Source organism: Candida parapsilosis, contig 005504 (genome assembly GCF_000182765.1).
Source record: "Candida parapsilosis strain CDC317 annotated contig 005504".
NCBI lineage: Eukaryota > Fungi > Ascomycota > Pichiomycetes > Serinales > Debaryomycetaceae > Lodderomyces > Lodderomyces parapsilosis.
Genome location: NW_023503277.1, coordinates 486,069 through 499,048, shown reverse-complemented (window position 1 = coordinate 499,048; position 12,980 = coordinate 486,069). Strand labels below are relative to the sequence as shown.

General features: G+C 36.9%; 5 protein-coding genes across 5 annotated transcripts; 1 reads left to right on the top strand and 4 right to left on the bottom strand. All coding sequences in view use genetic code 12, as the record gives it.

The window, feature by feature from the left end:
• Nucleotides 1-22: 22 nt before the first annotated feature.
• On the top strand, nucleotides 23-1,204 carry CPAR2_602080 (putative cysteine synthase; the record flags this gene model as incomplete). The annotated part of the gene is made up of 1 exon (XM_036808013.1): nucleotides 23-1,204. The coding sequence occupies one exon, from the start codon at nucleotides 23-25 to the stop codon at nucleotides 1,202-1,204; it is 1,182 nt and encodes a 393-aa protein (XP_036662974.1).
• A 1,144-nt stretch (nucleotides 1,205-2,348) lies between these two features.
• CPAR2_602070 (uncharacterized protein) lies at nucleotides 2,349-3,977 on the bottom strand (the record flags this gene model as incomplete). The annotated part of the gene is made up of 1 exon (XM_036808002.1): nucleotides 2,349-3,977. The coding sequence occupies one exon, from the start codon at nucleotides 3,975-3,977 to the stop codon at nucleotides 2,349-2,351; it is 1,629 nt and encodes a 542-aa protein (XP_036662973.1).
• Nucleotides 3,978-4,993: 1,016 nt separating this feature from the next.
• CPAR2_602060 (Zn(II)2Cys6 transcription factor domain-containing protein) lies at nucleotides 4,994-6,668 on the bottom strand (the record flags this gene model as incomplete). Its single annotated transcript, XM_036807991.1, has 2 exons — nucleotides 4,994-6,538; nucleotides 6,600-6,668. The coding sequence occupies 2 exons, from the start codon at nucleotides 6,666-6,668 to the stop codon at nucleotides 4,994-4,996; spliced, it is 1,614 nt and encodes a 537-aa protein (XP_036662972.1).
• A 535-nt stretch (nucleotides 6,669-7,203) lies between these two features.
• Nucleotides 7,204-8,940, bottom strand: CPAR2_602050 (pantothenate kinase; the record flags this gene model as incomplete). The annotated part of the gene is made up of 1 exon (XM_036807978.1): nucleotides 7,204-8,940. The coding sequence occupies one exon, from the start codon at nucleotides 8,938-8,940 to the stop codon at nucleotides 7,204-7,206; it is 1,737 nt and encodes a 578-aa protein (XP_036662971.1).
• Nucleotides 8,941-10,751: 1,811 nt separating this feature from the next.
• CPAR2_602040 (uncharacterized protein) lies at nucleotides 10,752-11,876 on the bottom strand (the record flags this gene model as incomplete). Its single annotated transcript, XM_036807967.1, has 1 exon — nucleotides 10,752-11,876. One exon carries the CDS (start codon nucleotides 11,874-11,876, stop codon nucleotides 10,752-10,754), a length of 1,125 nt encoding a protein of 374 aa, XP_036662970.1.
• Nucleotides 11,877-12,980: the final 1,104 nt, after the last annotated feature.

Below are 12,980 nucleotides of genomic sequence, written 5' to 3'. Positions count from 1 at the left end.
AACCCACTTAACTCTGCACACGATGTCTTGGAAAACGACGTTGCAGACATCGGCTACAATCGTGTCCCTTGTCATCATTGTCAATGAGATACGGAAAGCATACCAACAGCTCACCATCACCAGCTCTAACCTCACATCCCTCCCACCAAAATCTAGAGGAATCGAATCAAGGATTGGGAATACCGCTCTAATTGAGATTAAATCCTTGTCAGCAAAGACGGGATGCAAAATATACGCCAAATTGGAATTGAGTAATCCAGCTGGAAGCTCAAAAGATAGAGTTGCATTGGCAATCATCCGAGCCGCTGAGTCACAGAATCGATTGGTTCCTCATCAACAAAATGTAATCTTTGAAGGGACTTCAGGATCGACTGGTATCAGTTTTGCTGTATTGGCTAATGCATTGGGATATACTGCGCATATATGTCTTCCAGATGATACCTCACCAGAAAAGTTACAACTACTCGAGGCATTAGGAGCTGAAGTTGAAAAGGTTAAGCCTGCAAGTATCGTTGATCCGAACCAATATGTAAATGCAGCCAAAAGGGGTGCTGACGGCGTTAATAACGACCCAACAAATGATCGAAAAGCAATCTTTGCCAATCAGTTTGAAAATGATTTCAACTGGAGAATACATTATACCACTACTGGGCCCGAATTGATTAAACAATTGGATCGCATAGATGTTTTTATAAATGGAAGTGGAACCGGGGGTACCATTGCTGGAGTCGGTAAATGTTTGAAAGAACACAATCCTGATACAAAAATTATACTAGCTGATCCACAAGGTAGTGGACTTGCTAATCGAATTAATTTTGGAGTGTTGTACGACACAGTGGAGAAAGAAGGTACCAGGAGAAGACATCAAGTTGACACGTTGGTTGAAGGTATTGGTCTCAATCGGCTCACCTGGAATTTTAAACAAGGAGAACCCTATATCGACGAAGCAGTTAGAGTTACCGATGAACAAGCATTGAAGATGGCAAAATATCTTTGTATTAATGATGGATTATTTTGGGGCAGCTCTGCAGCAATTAATTGCGTTGCTGCTGTCAAGACGGCACTAAAGTATGGTCCCGGACAGAATATTGTTGTCATAGCTTGCGATTCTGGCGATCGTCATTTGTCAAAATTTTGGAAGCACGCAGTGCAGATACCGAAGGATGTCTCGTTAGAGGATGTTTTATCCGAGGGGGAGCAGTGAATAAGTGTAAAGCTCCACGAGTGATATCCGGGGACGTAGCATATTGACGCGCTCTGTATGATATACCGTGTACCTGGTTGAGTTTACAAAACGGTTTCACCTGTCACACGAGGTCTAAGCTCTCTTTATTGTTGCGGCAAGGGCAAAATCCAATGCACGAAAGTGTGTGTGTGTGAAAACGATGAGGAATCCTTTCACATTCTCTAGGTCAGTCATGGAGGTCATTCGGATTTTACTGAATTAGTAATTGGCATATTTCAAGATTTGAATGCGCTACTCATAAGATCAGTGTGGAGACCTGGGGTATTTCTATTCAACTTTGAGTTACCCAGAGACGTATTCATTTTTGATTTCTCTGGTAAACTTTTAGGGGATAGAACTGGAACCCACAAATAGTATATAGTACACACCGCGATTGTAATTGTGATTATCTTTCTAAGACGAGGTAGTTTTTGAAGTTCGATTGGAGAGAATCGATTACCAATTTCAATTGAGGATGGGGCAAGTATACGTAGCTGTCTTTTTATTCATCGATTTGTTAATAAATTTTGGCAAATTGTTTACTTGTGTAATTGAATACCATTTGTAGATTTTCATCTCTGTATTCCACTGATCCTTTCTACTTGTTTGAAGTAGTTGTAAGGGAAAGGTTGAAAAAGAAGAGAAACCCAATTTGAATGCCATAGCAGTGATGAAGCTAAGAAACTCGTTGACTAAATGAAAAGAGTAACTTTGGTGATGCTGACCATATATTCAGTACATTTGGTAGCTCAAGTGCTTGCTCTTTGTAGTGCGCGCCCCACATTATAGAAAGGATCATAAAATGTCCATTTCATTTTTGAACAATAGCAACGACCCAACCACTTTTAACAATATCAGAGAGATTTGATAATAGTCTCTAACAAGTCACGCTTTGAAGCGTATACAACAGCCCGAACTAACCTTGTGAGTGCTTCTGCAGGAATCCATCAAACATTTAACATGAAATCTCTTTAATCAGGGTTGGATGTTTTTGTTACACAAACTAGCCATCGTATCCATCAACTCTACCTACATGCATGCTTTTTTATCCACATAAATATACGTATATATATATATATATATAATACTAACTGCAATCCAATTTCGATTCTATATGCCTCTTTCAACTCTTTTGTTGCTCTTTGATCATCTTATCCTTGGTCTCTCTATACAATTTGATTGTGCTCAAACTTGAAGCAGCAATACCCATCCATATTTGCCAAGTTTGGAAAGGCAATGCAATACTAAAGACAGTATAAGTATTGAATCCTAAATCGGCCAACAACTTGTAAATATCAATCCAACAATTGGTCTTTTTAAACATTATATCTTTCAACTTCAACTCATCTTCACTATTTGATGATGAATTGTACGTTGATGATGTGAGGTTTAAAATATCTGCTCCTCCGAGTAGCTGTTTCGATAGTATTTTGGCCTTATTACGCACTTGTATGGCGATTTTGAGATCCATTTCTTGTTGAGTTAGGCTTGTCAAGTTTTCATAGGTATTGTACAAGGCTAACCACGATTCACAATACCATCCATAAGATTCATGTCTAGTGACAAATGTCTTGTATGTTGGTGAAGTTAAGAATTTCAATTTATAAAGCAAAATCGATTCATCATTGATTCCATAATATAGTGAGAAAAATTGACCCAAAGTTGATCGAGTGAACAATTCCAGTTCATTAATTTGCAACAATTTATTCTTGAATGAGATATTGGTTTTAAATTTCACGATAAGATCTCTTATTCTAAATGGTGTTTTACCAAATCGAAGAAACTGTCGATACATTGATAATCCATTGATTACACCAGCAAATCGGGTCTTGAATAACGAACAAACGATAATGGCAATAACACGAACGAAATCGGAAGGATGTTTGATAAAATTCTTGATCAATTCCAATTGCTTGGTTGAATCATCGTATCTCAACTTGATAGCAGCAATATTGACTTTATCATCAGACAAGTAGTCCTGGACTTGTGTGGCGTGAAAGACAAGTAATCGTAATGTGTACTGTCCAACTTTGGCCATTTTATCCTTACCAACAATGTCATTCAACATTGACCAGAAAATCTTCCAATTGCTAATAACTGGTGGTTTTGGTGGAATGGTTGATGCCGTTGACGAAGCTTGTGATAACAGTTCAGCTTTATCCAACTTGTGCACGTCTTCATGATGAGGTGGTAAATAAGCATAGTTGTTTTTCGATTTCAGCGGTGTTTCATATTTGATGTTTGACCCAGTGGCCATTGCTGTTGTCGTTGACATCTTCACTTGATCTTCAAGAATCTTGGATATATTATCAGGAGAGTTTTGTGTTGATTCTACCCACTCAGAATTGAACACTTGGGGTGGAGGTTGTGAATATAGTTTTGATGAGGGGTATAATGGAGATTGTCTAAATTGTTTATGTGTGTGCACTTGCGATATTGACAGTTGATGATTTTGTAACAGTTCTGGCAGGTGCTCTTGTTGCGGCTGTTGTTGTTGTGGATGTGACTGTTGCACTTGTGGAAGATGATGGTGTTGTAGTTGTGGCAGATCTTGTTGTTGTTGTTGTTGTGAATTTACCCGAACACGATTCTGTGGTTGTGTATGGTGAATATCTTCCTGAAAACTCAGCCCTTGATGATGAAGGTGAGATGGACTTATATCGTGAACCAGTGATTGTTGTTTATAATACTGTGAATTCTCAATAGGCACCTGGTTAAACAATGGACTAATGGATGAATCGATATCGTTCATCATAAAAGTAATAGAAAAAAGAAAAACTTGTATGTGGAAAAGCGGGAAAATATAAGTGGAACGAAAAAAAAAAAGACACAAGTTGTAATTTCCGTTAGGCCAATATGAAATTTAGTTACCCTTACTTCTGTATTTTATTGATGTGGTATTTTAGTTTCCTTCGTTAGTTTGTTGTTTTGTTTGGTTGATGATGTATTGTTGTCGCTTTGATTAGAATTTTTATTTTTGGAGAAAAAGAAAAAAATTCTTTTTCTTTTCAGTCGCTTTCGTCTTTCTTATGATAATAACACTACTACTACTACATAACACGCTGTTGTAGATCTCTGACTAAACATCACTACCATCGACTCACCCCCAGACAGGATATCGATTTACTGAAGCTTGATCTCAATCCTCTCGGCAATTTTCACATCGGTTGATAAATCCCCGAATGATACAAATAACACATTTCTCTTGCCACGTTTTGTGTCAAAAACGGAAAAAAAAAAGTTACAGTGTTGCATTTTTGACTAACATAGAAACAACTACTCATTCTATTCAAAGCAATATCGAAGACAACAGAGTTTGCTTGCGATCACAAAGTTCGAGCACTCTTTCTCGTAGGTTGCATTAACAAGGGACTACATTACATTAAACTGTAACATCTTGACTCTCTAAGGGGCGTGGGTAACCAATTGCTCTGTGTATTTGACTTGAGGGGGAGGGGGAATAAATTAGTGACGACGTGTTTCCGAGGCTTTTGACGGTGACAGTGACCTGCTGGCGTGTGTGTTTCATTTCCGTCGTGCTAAAGAGCAGACTAATTCTTACATGACATAAGCTGTCTCATCCCCCGCAAAAATCTCGGTCAGAAAAGCGGATATAAAATTATGCATGTAATACCGAGGGTCGTTATCAGACCGCATAAACGGGAAGACTATCTTACAACTTGTGTTGTAGCACTGTATCATACATCTACCTGAAAACACTATTTACTTGATAAACACCAGCTTTTTGCTACAGTAGTCGAAGCTCAGCTAAGGGTGGTCCAATTCATCACACACTTTGATAGGGTCAAACAATGGAAAATCCATAAACTGAGCAATACCATAACCGTGCTTAACAACAAGACGATATAACAGTTCCTCTGTAGTATCAGCTAGCCCAACTTCATCTTTATACCACACAACAAAATCTCGCCAAATATTATACTCTTTATACATTTGAAATTTGGCAACAAAACACAACGCGGCATAAATGTACAACATCTTTAATGCAAACTGATGTTTGGCATAAAGCAACCGGCGGAAATCTTCGGGAATAACCATGAGGAAACGAAATAACGGTATAGGGAATTTGTAACAGCCGCATCCGAAAAGTGACTTGGTTAAACAGTCGAGTGCCAATTGTAATGTTTGATACGACAGTGATGTGTCATTGACTACTCCTACTTCCTCACGTGTTGTTGAGTCTTGGAATAGATATAGTTCTTGTAAAAGGTACTTGATTATAGGATAATCGCATTCCTTCAAAGGTGGACTATTTAGTTCATCACTGACTCTGAAAAAAAGTAATCCACTTAGATCCGATTCAAGGATTGTACTTGCACAATTGAGCACAATGTCTCGAGATCCACGTGCGATTGAAATCATGTCAGTCTCGGCCACGTCTTCTTCTGTCCCATTATCTTGACTGAAACTGATAAGTTTGATTAATCCATGTGGTTGTACACCCAAGAATGAAAAGATAAGTATGCTTGACACTGTCAACTCCTTGGCAGTAAGTGTATCAGTGAATGAATGAGACGTTTTGACTTCATTAATCTTGTCTTGTGCTCTGGCCAACGTTTCAAGAAAATGAGTTGTGGTTTTCGAATAGATGTTTTGTCTCGTCATGGAGTCAAACTCATGATATGCATCCTGTCTAGCTAATGCATCAAACATATCATCATCAACATCAACAGCCTTCTCGCCGTTATCTGTTCTTTGTGTATTCGATAACGGCAATGTAGTACCCAACACAACAGCAGCAAATGAAAACATCAGTTGTCGAACCAATTCACTCTCCATAAACAATCGAGGCACTTTGTACTTCCAAGCATTGTGAATTCCTGGATTAACTCCAAATGAAAACATGTGGATACAATGCATGTCGAAAAATTTCAATAATCGCAATTCAAATCTCAGAAGGCCAAGCATAGTTGATGTTTGATTCAATATCAAACTTCGTGTAAGGAAATCTGCATGGGTTGGGTGTTCATTGTTGAACTTTTGAAGTAGTAGTGTTTTAGTTCGAGAACTAAATTCACCACCATAAAGAATCAGTGATGGTGTTTTTTCTTCATCGAATAAAGGTGAGGCTGTTGTGAAGCTAGGTGAAGTGACTATCGAGTCAAATGCATCCAGTACTGGTGTTGTTGATGTTGCAGTTGTAGTTGTATCTAGCACTTCAATTGATGTAGATGATTTCTTGGCATGGTGATGCTGACGGGTTTGAATTCTAGTTTTGGTATTCGAAGTTGGATAAATGCATTCCCTATGTCTATGAACACAATATTCACAAGCAGGTTTGGCCTCATTACACTAAAAAGTTTAGTATGTTAGTCGTATTTTAATCGAAGAATGAGCCATAGTTACCACATACCTTAATCTTCAATTGTTTGCAACTAAGACATCCATTTCTGGATCGTTTTTTCCTCGGTTCTTGAGTCATTGGTAGGTCCAAAATCTACTATAGTAGGAGGAGCCAGCGATTCTATTTCATATGAAATTAGAAATGGTTACAGCTATTTTATAAATCATTTCACGTCTGAACAAGGATGCGTGGCTTTGCTCATTTTACACAAAATTGTGATTTACGAGAAAGTCATTATTTACTGCTTTATCAACATAGCCCTTTCATTTTTCGGGTACTCGAAGTCAATTAATACTGGCACCAACCCATATGTGGAGCACCATACAGATACAAACTCGAACAATCTCTAACTCGTATTCTCCATCTAAATTAAAATGAATATAAATGATGAAATAAACACATATAGAAGTGACTAAAGCAAAGAATAAAATAAATAAGATAGTGTATAAAGGGAACTAACATAGACCTCACTTGTTTATACTTTCAAAGTATCCATTATCATCAAAAGTTTTTTTTTTTGTAATCCCGTTCTTCTATATTTCATAAAGCCGACTGAATGCAAACCTTCTGAAAATCCATTAGCCACGACATTTACAACATACGCCTCGCAAAATTAATCCTTTTCTCCACTGCCAATTGCATTCACTCCATTGAACTTTGTAGCAATTGGTTTCGCCTTTCCATTCTCTTCAGGAGCGGGGCCCATCATAAACGCACCAACACTACCCAAATACCCCTCATGTCTCAAAAAATAACTCTGCATATCTCCCTTTGACCAGAAATTAACAGCATAACTCAATGTATGAATAGTTTGCATGTGACCCAGAATATACAGTCCACCAAAATATATTCTCTTCAAATTGAACCTTAAAGCATGTAAATAGGCAATTTGTCCAATATTGTTACTGACACTAAACAACAAGCTTCGCGCGATATCTTCTTGTTTAAATTGTGACAATTTTTCTGCCGTGGTCATTGGTTTATTATTGAATCGCAATTTTTTGAAAACTTTGGCAAATGATGAAGCAATGTGGTTCGCTTTCAAGCCAATCTTGTTATAATTCAGGCCATAAATGTCTCCAACTAATAAATCGATATTCTCATTATCTCCCCTCTGGGCCATTTCCAACATTTCGTTGTAATCTTTAGCATCAGTTAAGAGGGAAAGAAGTCCCCACAAAGTACCACCTCCTAACGAGCTACCGCCGATTCTCTCAAATCCGTCGGGACCAGCTTTTGTCACCTTGATCATAGATACACCTGATCCTATATTGACTAATAAATAGGGGTATATTTCCAGTTCTGATTGTAGTGGTTGAAATCTAGTGCATTGATCATTTAAATCATAAGTGAAAATTTCCTGAGGAATCTTGGTAATGAGCCAGTCCAATCCTTTAATTAAACAAGCCATTTCATCTTTGGCTATAATCTGCATGGGTAATTTACGTTTTCTAAACGTTTTTGTCATTAAATTGTAAAATTTATGAGCACCACCACCAGTGGCCATGATATATGTGATGGGAGGTTGTGAATTGTGTTGTGATATTGATTTTGAAATCAAATGGATCATAAATCTTAGTGCTTCAGTTTTGAAGTTTTCAGTTTGGAAATCCCTAAAATGTAATTTACCACCAGTATTGTTGCTATTGTTGTTTCTCGAGGATGTCGATGTGCTGAAATATACCAATTTGGTCAATGTACCACCAATATCAACCGATATGTGTATAATTTCATCATTATGTTGTGGTAAATTGATATTGTTTTTGGTAATGACTCCATTGCGAAGACGATGCTCTCCATTTACCAAGATACCATCTGCCAATTCATCATCATCCAAGTCTGAAGATGTGCTTGATGATGGCGGTGTCAGTGTATTTGAAGATGAAGGGGATGATGATGTAGCATTGTCATCTTCAACCGTTATTGAGCTTCGTAATAAATCATCATTAGCAATGAAGGCACCACTGCAGTCGATTCTAATGGTACCAGGATCAGCTGATTGCAAGTCTAAATCTTCATGCGATACACTAAGCCTATGTCTGCGATGGATATTGAGTGATGATGGTGAAACTGTAGGTGGAAATGATGGAGTTGAAGCGTAACCAGTGGAAACACTTGTGGATGTAGTTTCTGCTGCTGGTGCAGATATTGCCGACGTGGATGTTGAATTCGATGCCTCTACTCTGTGTACAGTGCTGGTAGTAGTAGTGGTTGCATCATTGGAATTGGATATAGTGGTTTGACTAATATTTTCATGATGATTATGTAGTATACTTGGATAAGGAGTTATGGAATGACCGTTGTTACTGTTATGCTCATGTCTATGGTTTATCTGGTCAACAGATTGCATAATAGAAATGATATAATGATGATGGTGGTTATAGTATTAGGTTGATTTAAGATGTAGTTTTTAGTTGCCAAATGTAGTGCAAAGGGTATAAGGCAATAAAGATCTATTTTGATGGTCGGCAGTGGATACTAATGGCGGGTATACTGTCGTATAAATATATATTTCAATTGGTTGGTGGGGGGGTCCTTCCTGCTCTTATAATATACAAGATTGAAAAATTTATAAGATAAAAAAATAATTGTTCTGTAAAGTGGGTTGAGATTGTTTTTTTTTTTTTTTTTGTTGAGTAAAAATTGAACTTATACGATATATATATTACTACTACTACTATTACTGTCACAATTAACTCTCAAATGATGTCATATACACAACTAAACACAACATATGCATATGTACTATGAAATAGTCTGGGGTAGGTTACTTAACATCAAAGTATATATACCTGTACCCTCTTAAAAATCTTGTTTTTTTCTTTAAACAGTCAAAAATAATTTGTAATCTGTATTGTGCGTGTATATTTTTTTGTTGGTTGATTTTCTAGTTTCAACCGCTGGATAAAATCAGTCACCAGAGAATTGATCAATGTTTCTAGAACGTACAAAACTACAACGTAAAAACGCCCAAACTCATGCCCAACCATTAAGCTTATCCGTAACTCACGACACAATCCACTTTTCAGATCAATGCAATTGGAGGAGTTAAAGTGTGGAGTGCGCAGGAGAAAACTGCATTTGCTCTTAAAAATTGTTAAAACCCGCACCGGATATTTTTATCAAGTTTTAGTGTCTTCATAAGTCATCTAAATAAGAAGCAAAATTTCCATGACTCTACTAATTTCTCCTCCGTTTTTATCCTCGGAAAACAGATATAGAACTCAGCTATATACACATCAACTTTAAATATAGATAGAACTATCCTTCAACCCCTTTTTGCGGTGACATTATATCTCTTTGTCCCTTCACTCCCCTAATTCTTTGTACCTAGATCTACTTATTTCTTGACCCCACCATCTTTTCCATCGGAAATTGACTACTACAATTTTCAGAAGTTTGCACATTACACCAAATCCTAAATTCCAGTAAAATCACCAGAAATCTCCTAGCAGGGTCAACTTCTAATTGCACTTGCTGTTGGTTCCCCCCCCAAGAGTGGTCTGACTTTCACCCCCACAAAAATCTGTAGAACTGCAGCAAAAACGAAGAAAAAAACGAAAAAAAAAAGCGCATCTCTTTGTTGTTTAACTATGTGTGAGCCGCAGGCAGATGGTGTATATATCAAAATAGGAAATGTCCGACAAGGTTTCTTAGAAGCTACAACGGGATATGATAGCGGCATTCATTCAATTAGTTTTATGGACCACCCGTCTTTCTCCATCTGTTTGATTCCGTTGGTTGCCGAATTCCAATCGTAGTACGTTTGTACTAGACTTTATAACCTATTGTTTATCCCCCTATCCCCTCTTGCAACGCATCACAGGTTTCATACACAATTTCGTATCATTAGTGTTTTCAGTAAAAAAATAATCTATCTCATTGTATATTCATAATATATATATGTATATATGTAGGTATTTGAATCCCAAAACAAATGGGGTTTTTTGAATATCAAGTATTGAAAACTTGAAGATTTCCAAAGAATTAAAAAAGACATACTCATGGACTGACAGGATTAGGGGGCTCCTGGCATTGGAGAAAATAGACAAGGCTAACTTTTTATATTGTGTTTAGTAAATTATCAATACCAGATCAATAAAAGCAAAACACCATCACCCTGAAAAACACAACCCCAACATAAAACTAGAGAAAGATTTCTCAAATATCCCAAGTTATCTCATTCTGGTTAATAACATTTAGAATATTAATAGCCAAATCATCATCACCATCTTGTTCTTCATCTTGTACTCCTCTACCATAAACATCAAAGGAACTAGTTTTAAAATGAGTCAAAGACAGTGGTGTACTTGGTGGTAGATTAGCAGTAGTGCAAGTACTTGCCATACTCAAACTTCTACTCATATTAATAGAACCAACACCATTACCAACACCAACACCAACACCAACACCACCAGTACTTTTCATATTGATACTGTTGTTGCGACTCATTCCTGAGTTATATTTATTCAAACTGGTGCTCGAATTGTTGGCAGTGATGATACTGTTGTTACTGGTACTAAGTTGACGTTGTTGATACCTAGTGTTAAATTCATTGATGTCGGGTAAAGGTGGGATAATGACCTCTTCCTGGATTGAGTTGAAACTGTCGGGGTTATTGACACCGTAGTAAAAATCGCCAACCTCACCATCATCTTCACCTCCCACTCCTCTTTCTTCTTCTTTAGGTGGGAGTTTGGGTGACGTGATGTTTGTGTATGTGAAATGATCATAGTCTAATGGTATACACGTATCAAACGTGGATTCATATGGCAGTGTCATAGTACTACTTTGTTGCCGTTGTTGAGGATGATGATGAGTATGCAAAGGTAAATGAAAATGGGATCCACTGTTGCTTTTGTTGTTACTCTGTTGTGTAATTTTGGCAAATGATTGTGATAATGATTGACTTCGGTACCTAAAACTAGACGACGAGGAATGTAGTTGTTGTTGGGGCGGTGGTTGCTCGTGGTTCAAATCGGGTGTCGATTGTACAAATGACGAAAATGTAGACGATACTACTGATCTAGGTGATGTATTGTTGCTTGAATATGGACTTGCTTGTAAGCTTGAATATGGTGATGATAAAGATGCCATTGAAGATGGATATGAAGAACAAGAAGAGCTGATAGTTGAGGGAGATGTAGATGATTTGGATCTGGTTAGTGTATTTGTTGTTGATATCAATTCCTTCTTGATTGTTTTCAATTTTGTCCTGAATGATTTGTTGTGGTTATTACTTGTTGTTGTTGTCGTCGTCGGCGTTGTCGTCATCATTGTCATCATGGTGATTTTATGGTGATACTATGCTATGTGGGTGATTGAATTTTCGGTTTGTATGTGCTCTATGTGATACAACTTTGACAGGTTTTTCAATTGTGGACCCAGATTCGATTGTTGAGTGATTCTATTTTTGGTGCCGTTTTGTATCAAGTGGGGCAATTGATTGTAACTTCGCAGATTGCAGTTGCTAAAGGATGTTGCAATTCAATTGATGATCGATATAGATCAAACAAGATAGATAGATGTATATATATGTATATATATATATATGTATTCTAAAATTTTTCAAAGTTTAAGACATTTTTGTCGTAAGATACAAAATCTGTATATATATATATATATATACATATATAAACTATACATTTTATATATGTATATCAGTATGTATAATATCCTTTCAATTAGGAGGCGTCTAGAATAATGGAATTAAAATTATTTATTTTTGAAACAACAATACACAGCACAAAAGAGAGCTATATACAGGATTGGGTCCCATATTAATTACCAGGTTTGTGTAATTATTAACCAAAACACAATTTAAAAGAAAGGGATTTACAAATTATTAACCGCCCTCCTTTTTTTTTTTAACCAATGCTCATAACCATAAATGCCCATCCAGAAGGGAATCCTATTGTTTCTCTTGGTCTAAAATTATTTCCAATTGTTTCATCGTCAATCTCCAATAATTTCCAAAACAACAATAAACGGGTATAACGTTATTGTTCTTTTTCCTCCCAATTGTTGTTTAGTTTTCTATTGTGTAATTTGCTGTTTTTTCATTGCCTATTAAAGTGATGCCTATTGTTGGCATGGGACGACAAATTGGACAATCTCCATTGTTTTGAAGGGAAATTGTGTATGTGTTGTAATCATCTCCACATATGTATTTCTTACTTGGTGTTCTGTGTTTTTATTGTCACTGTCTTGTGTGATATTGTACTTTTGTACAAAACTATTTTCCGTTCCGACAAATCACATGAATGTGTTGATGAAAGGATAAATGAAATAAGTTTTGATACTTGGTGAAGTATTGTATACCACAAGCTGACAGAAAGCTTCGTTTGGACTTCAAAGCTAACAAGATGGGTCCCACCCATTCTTGGTGGG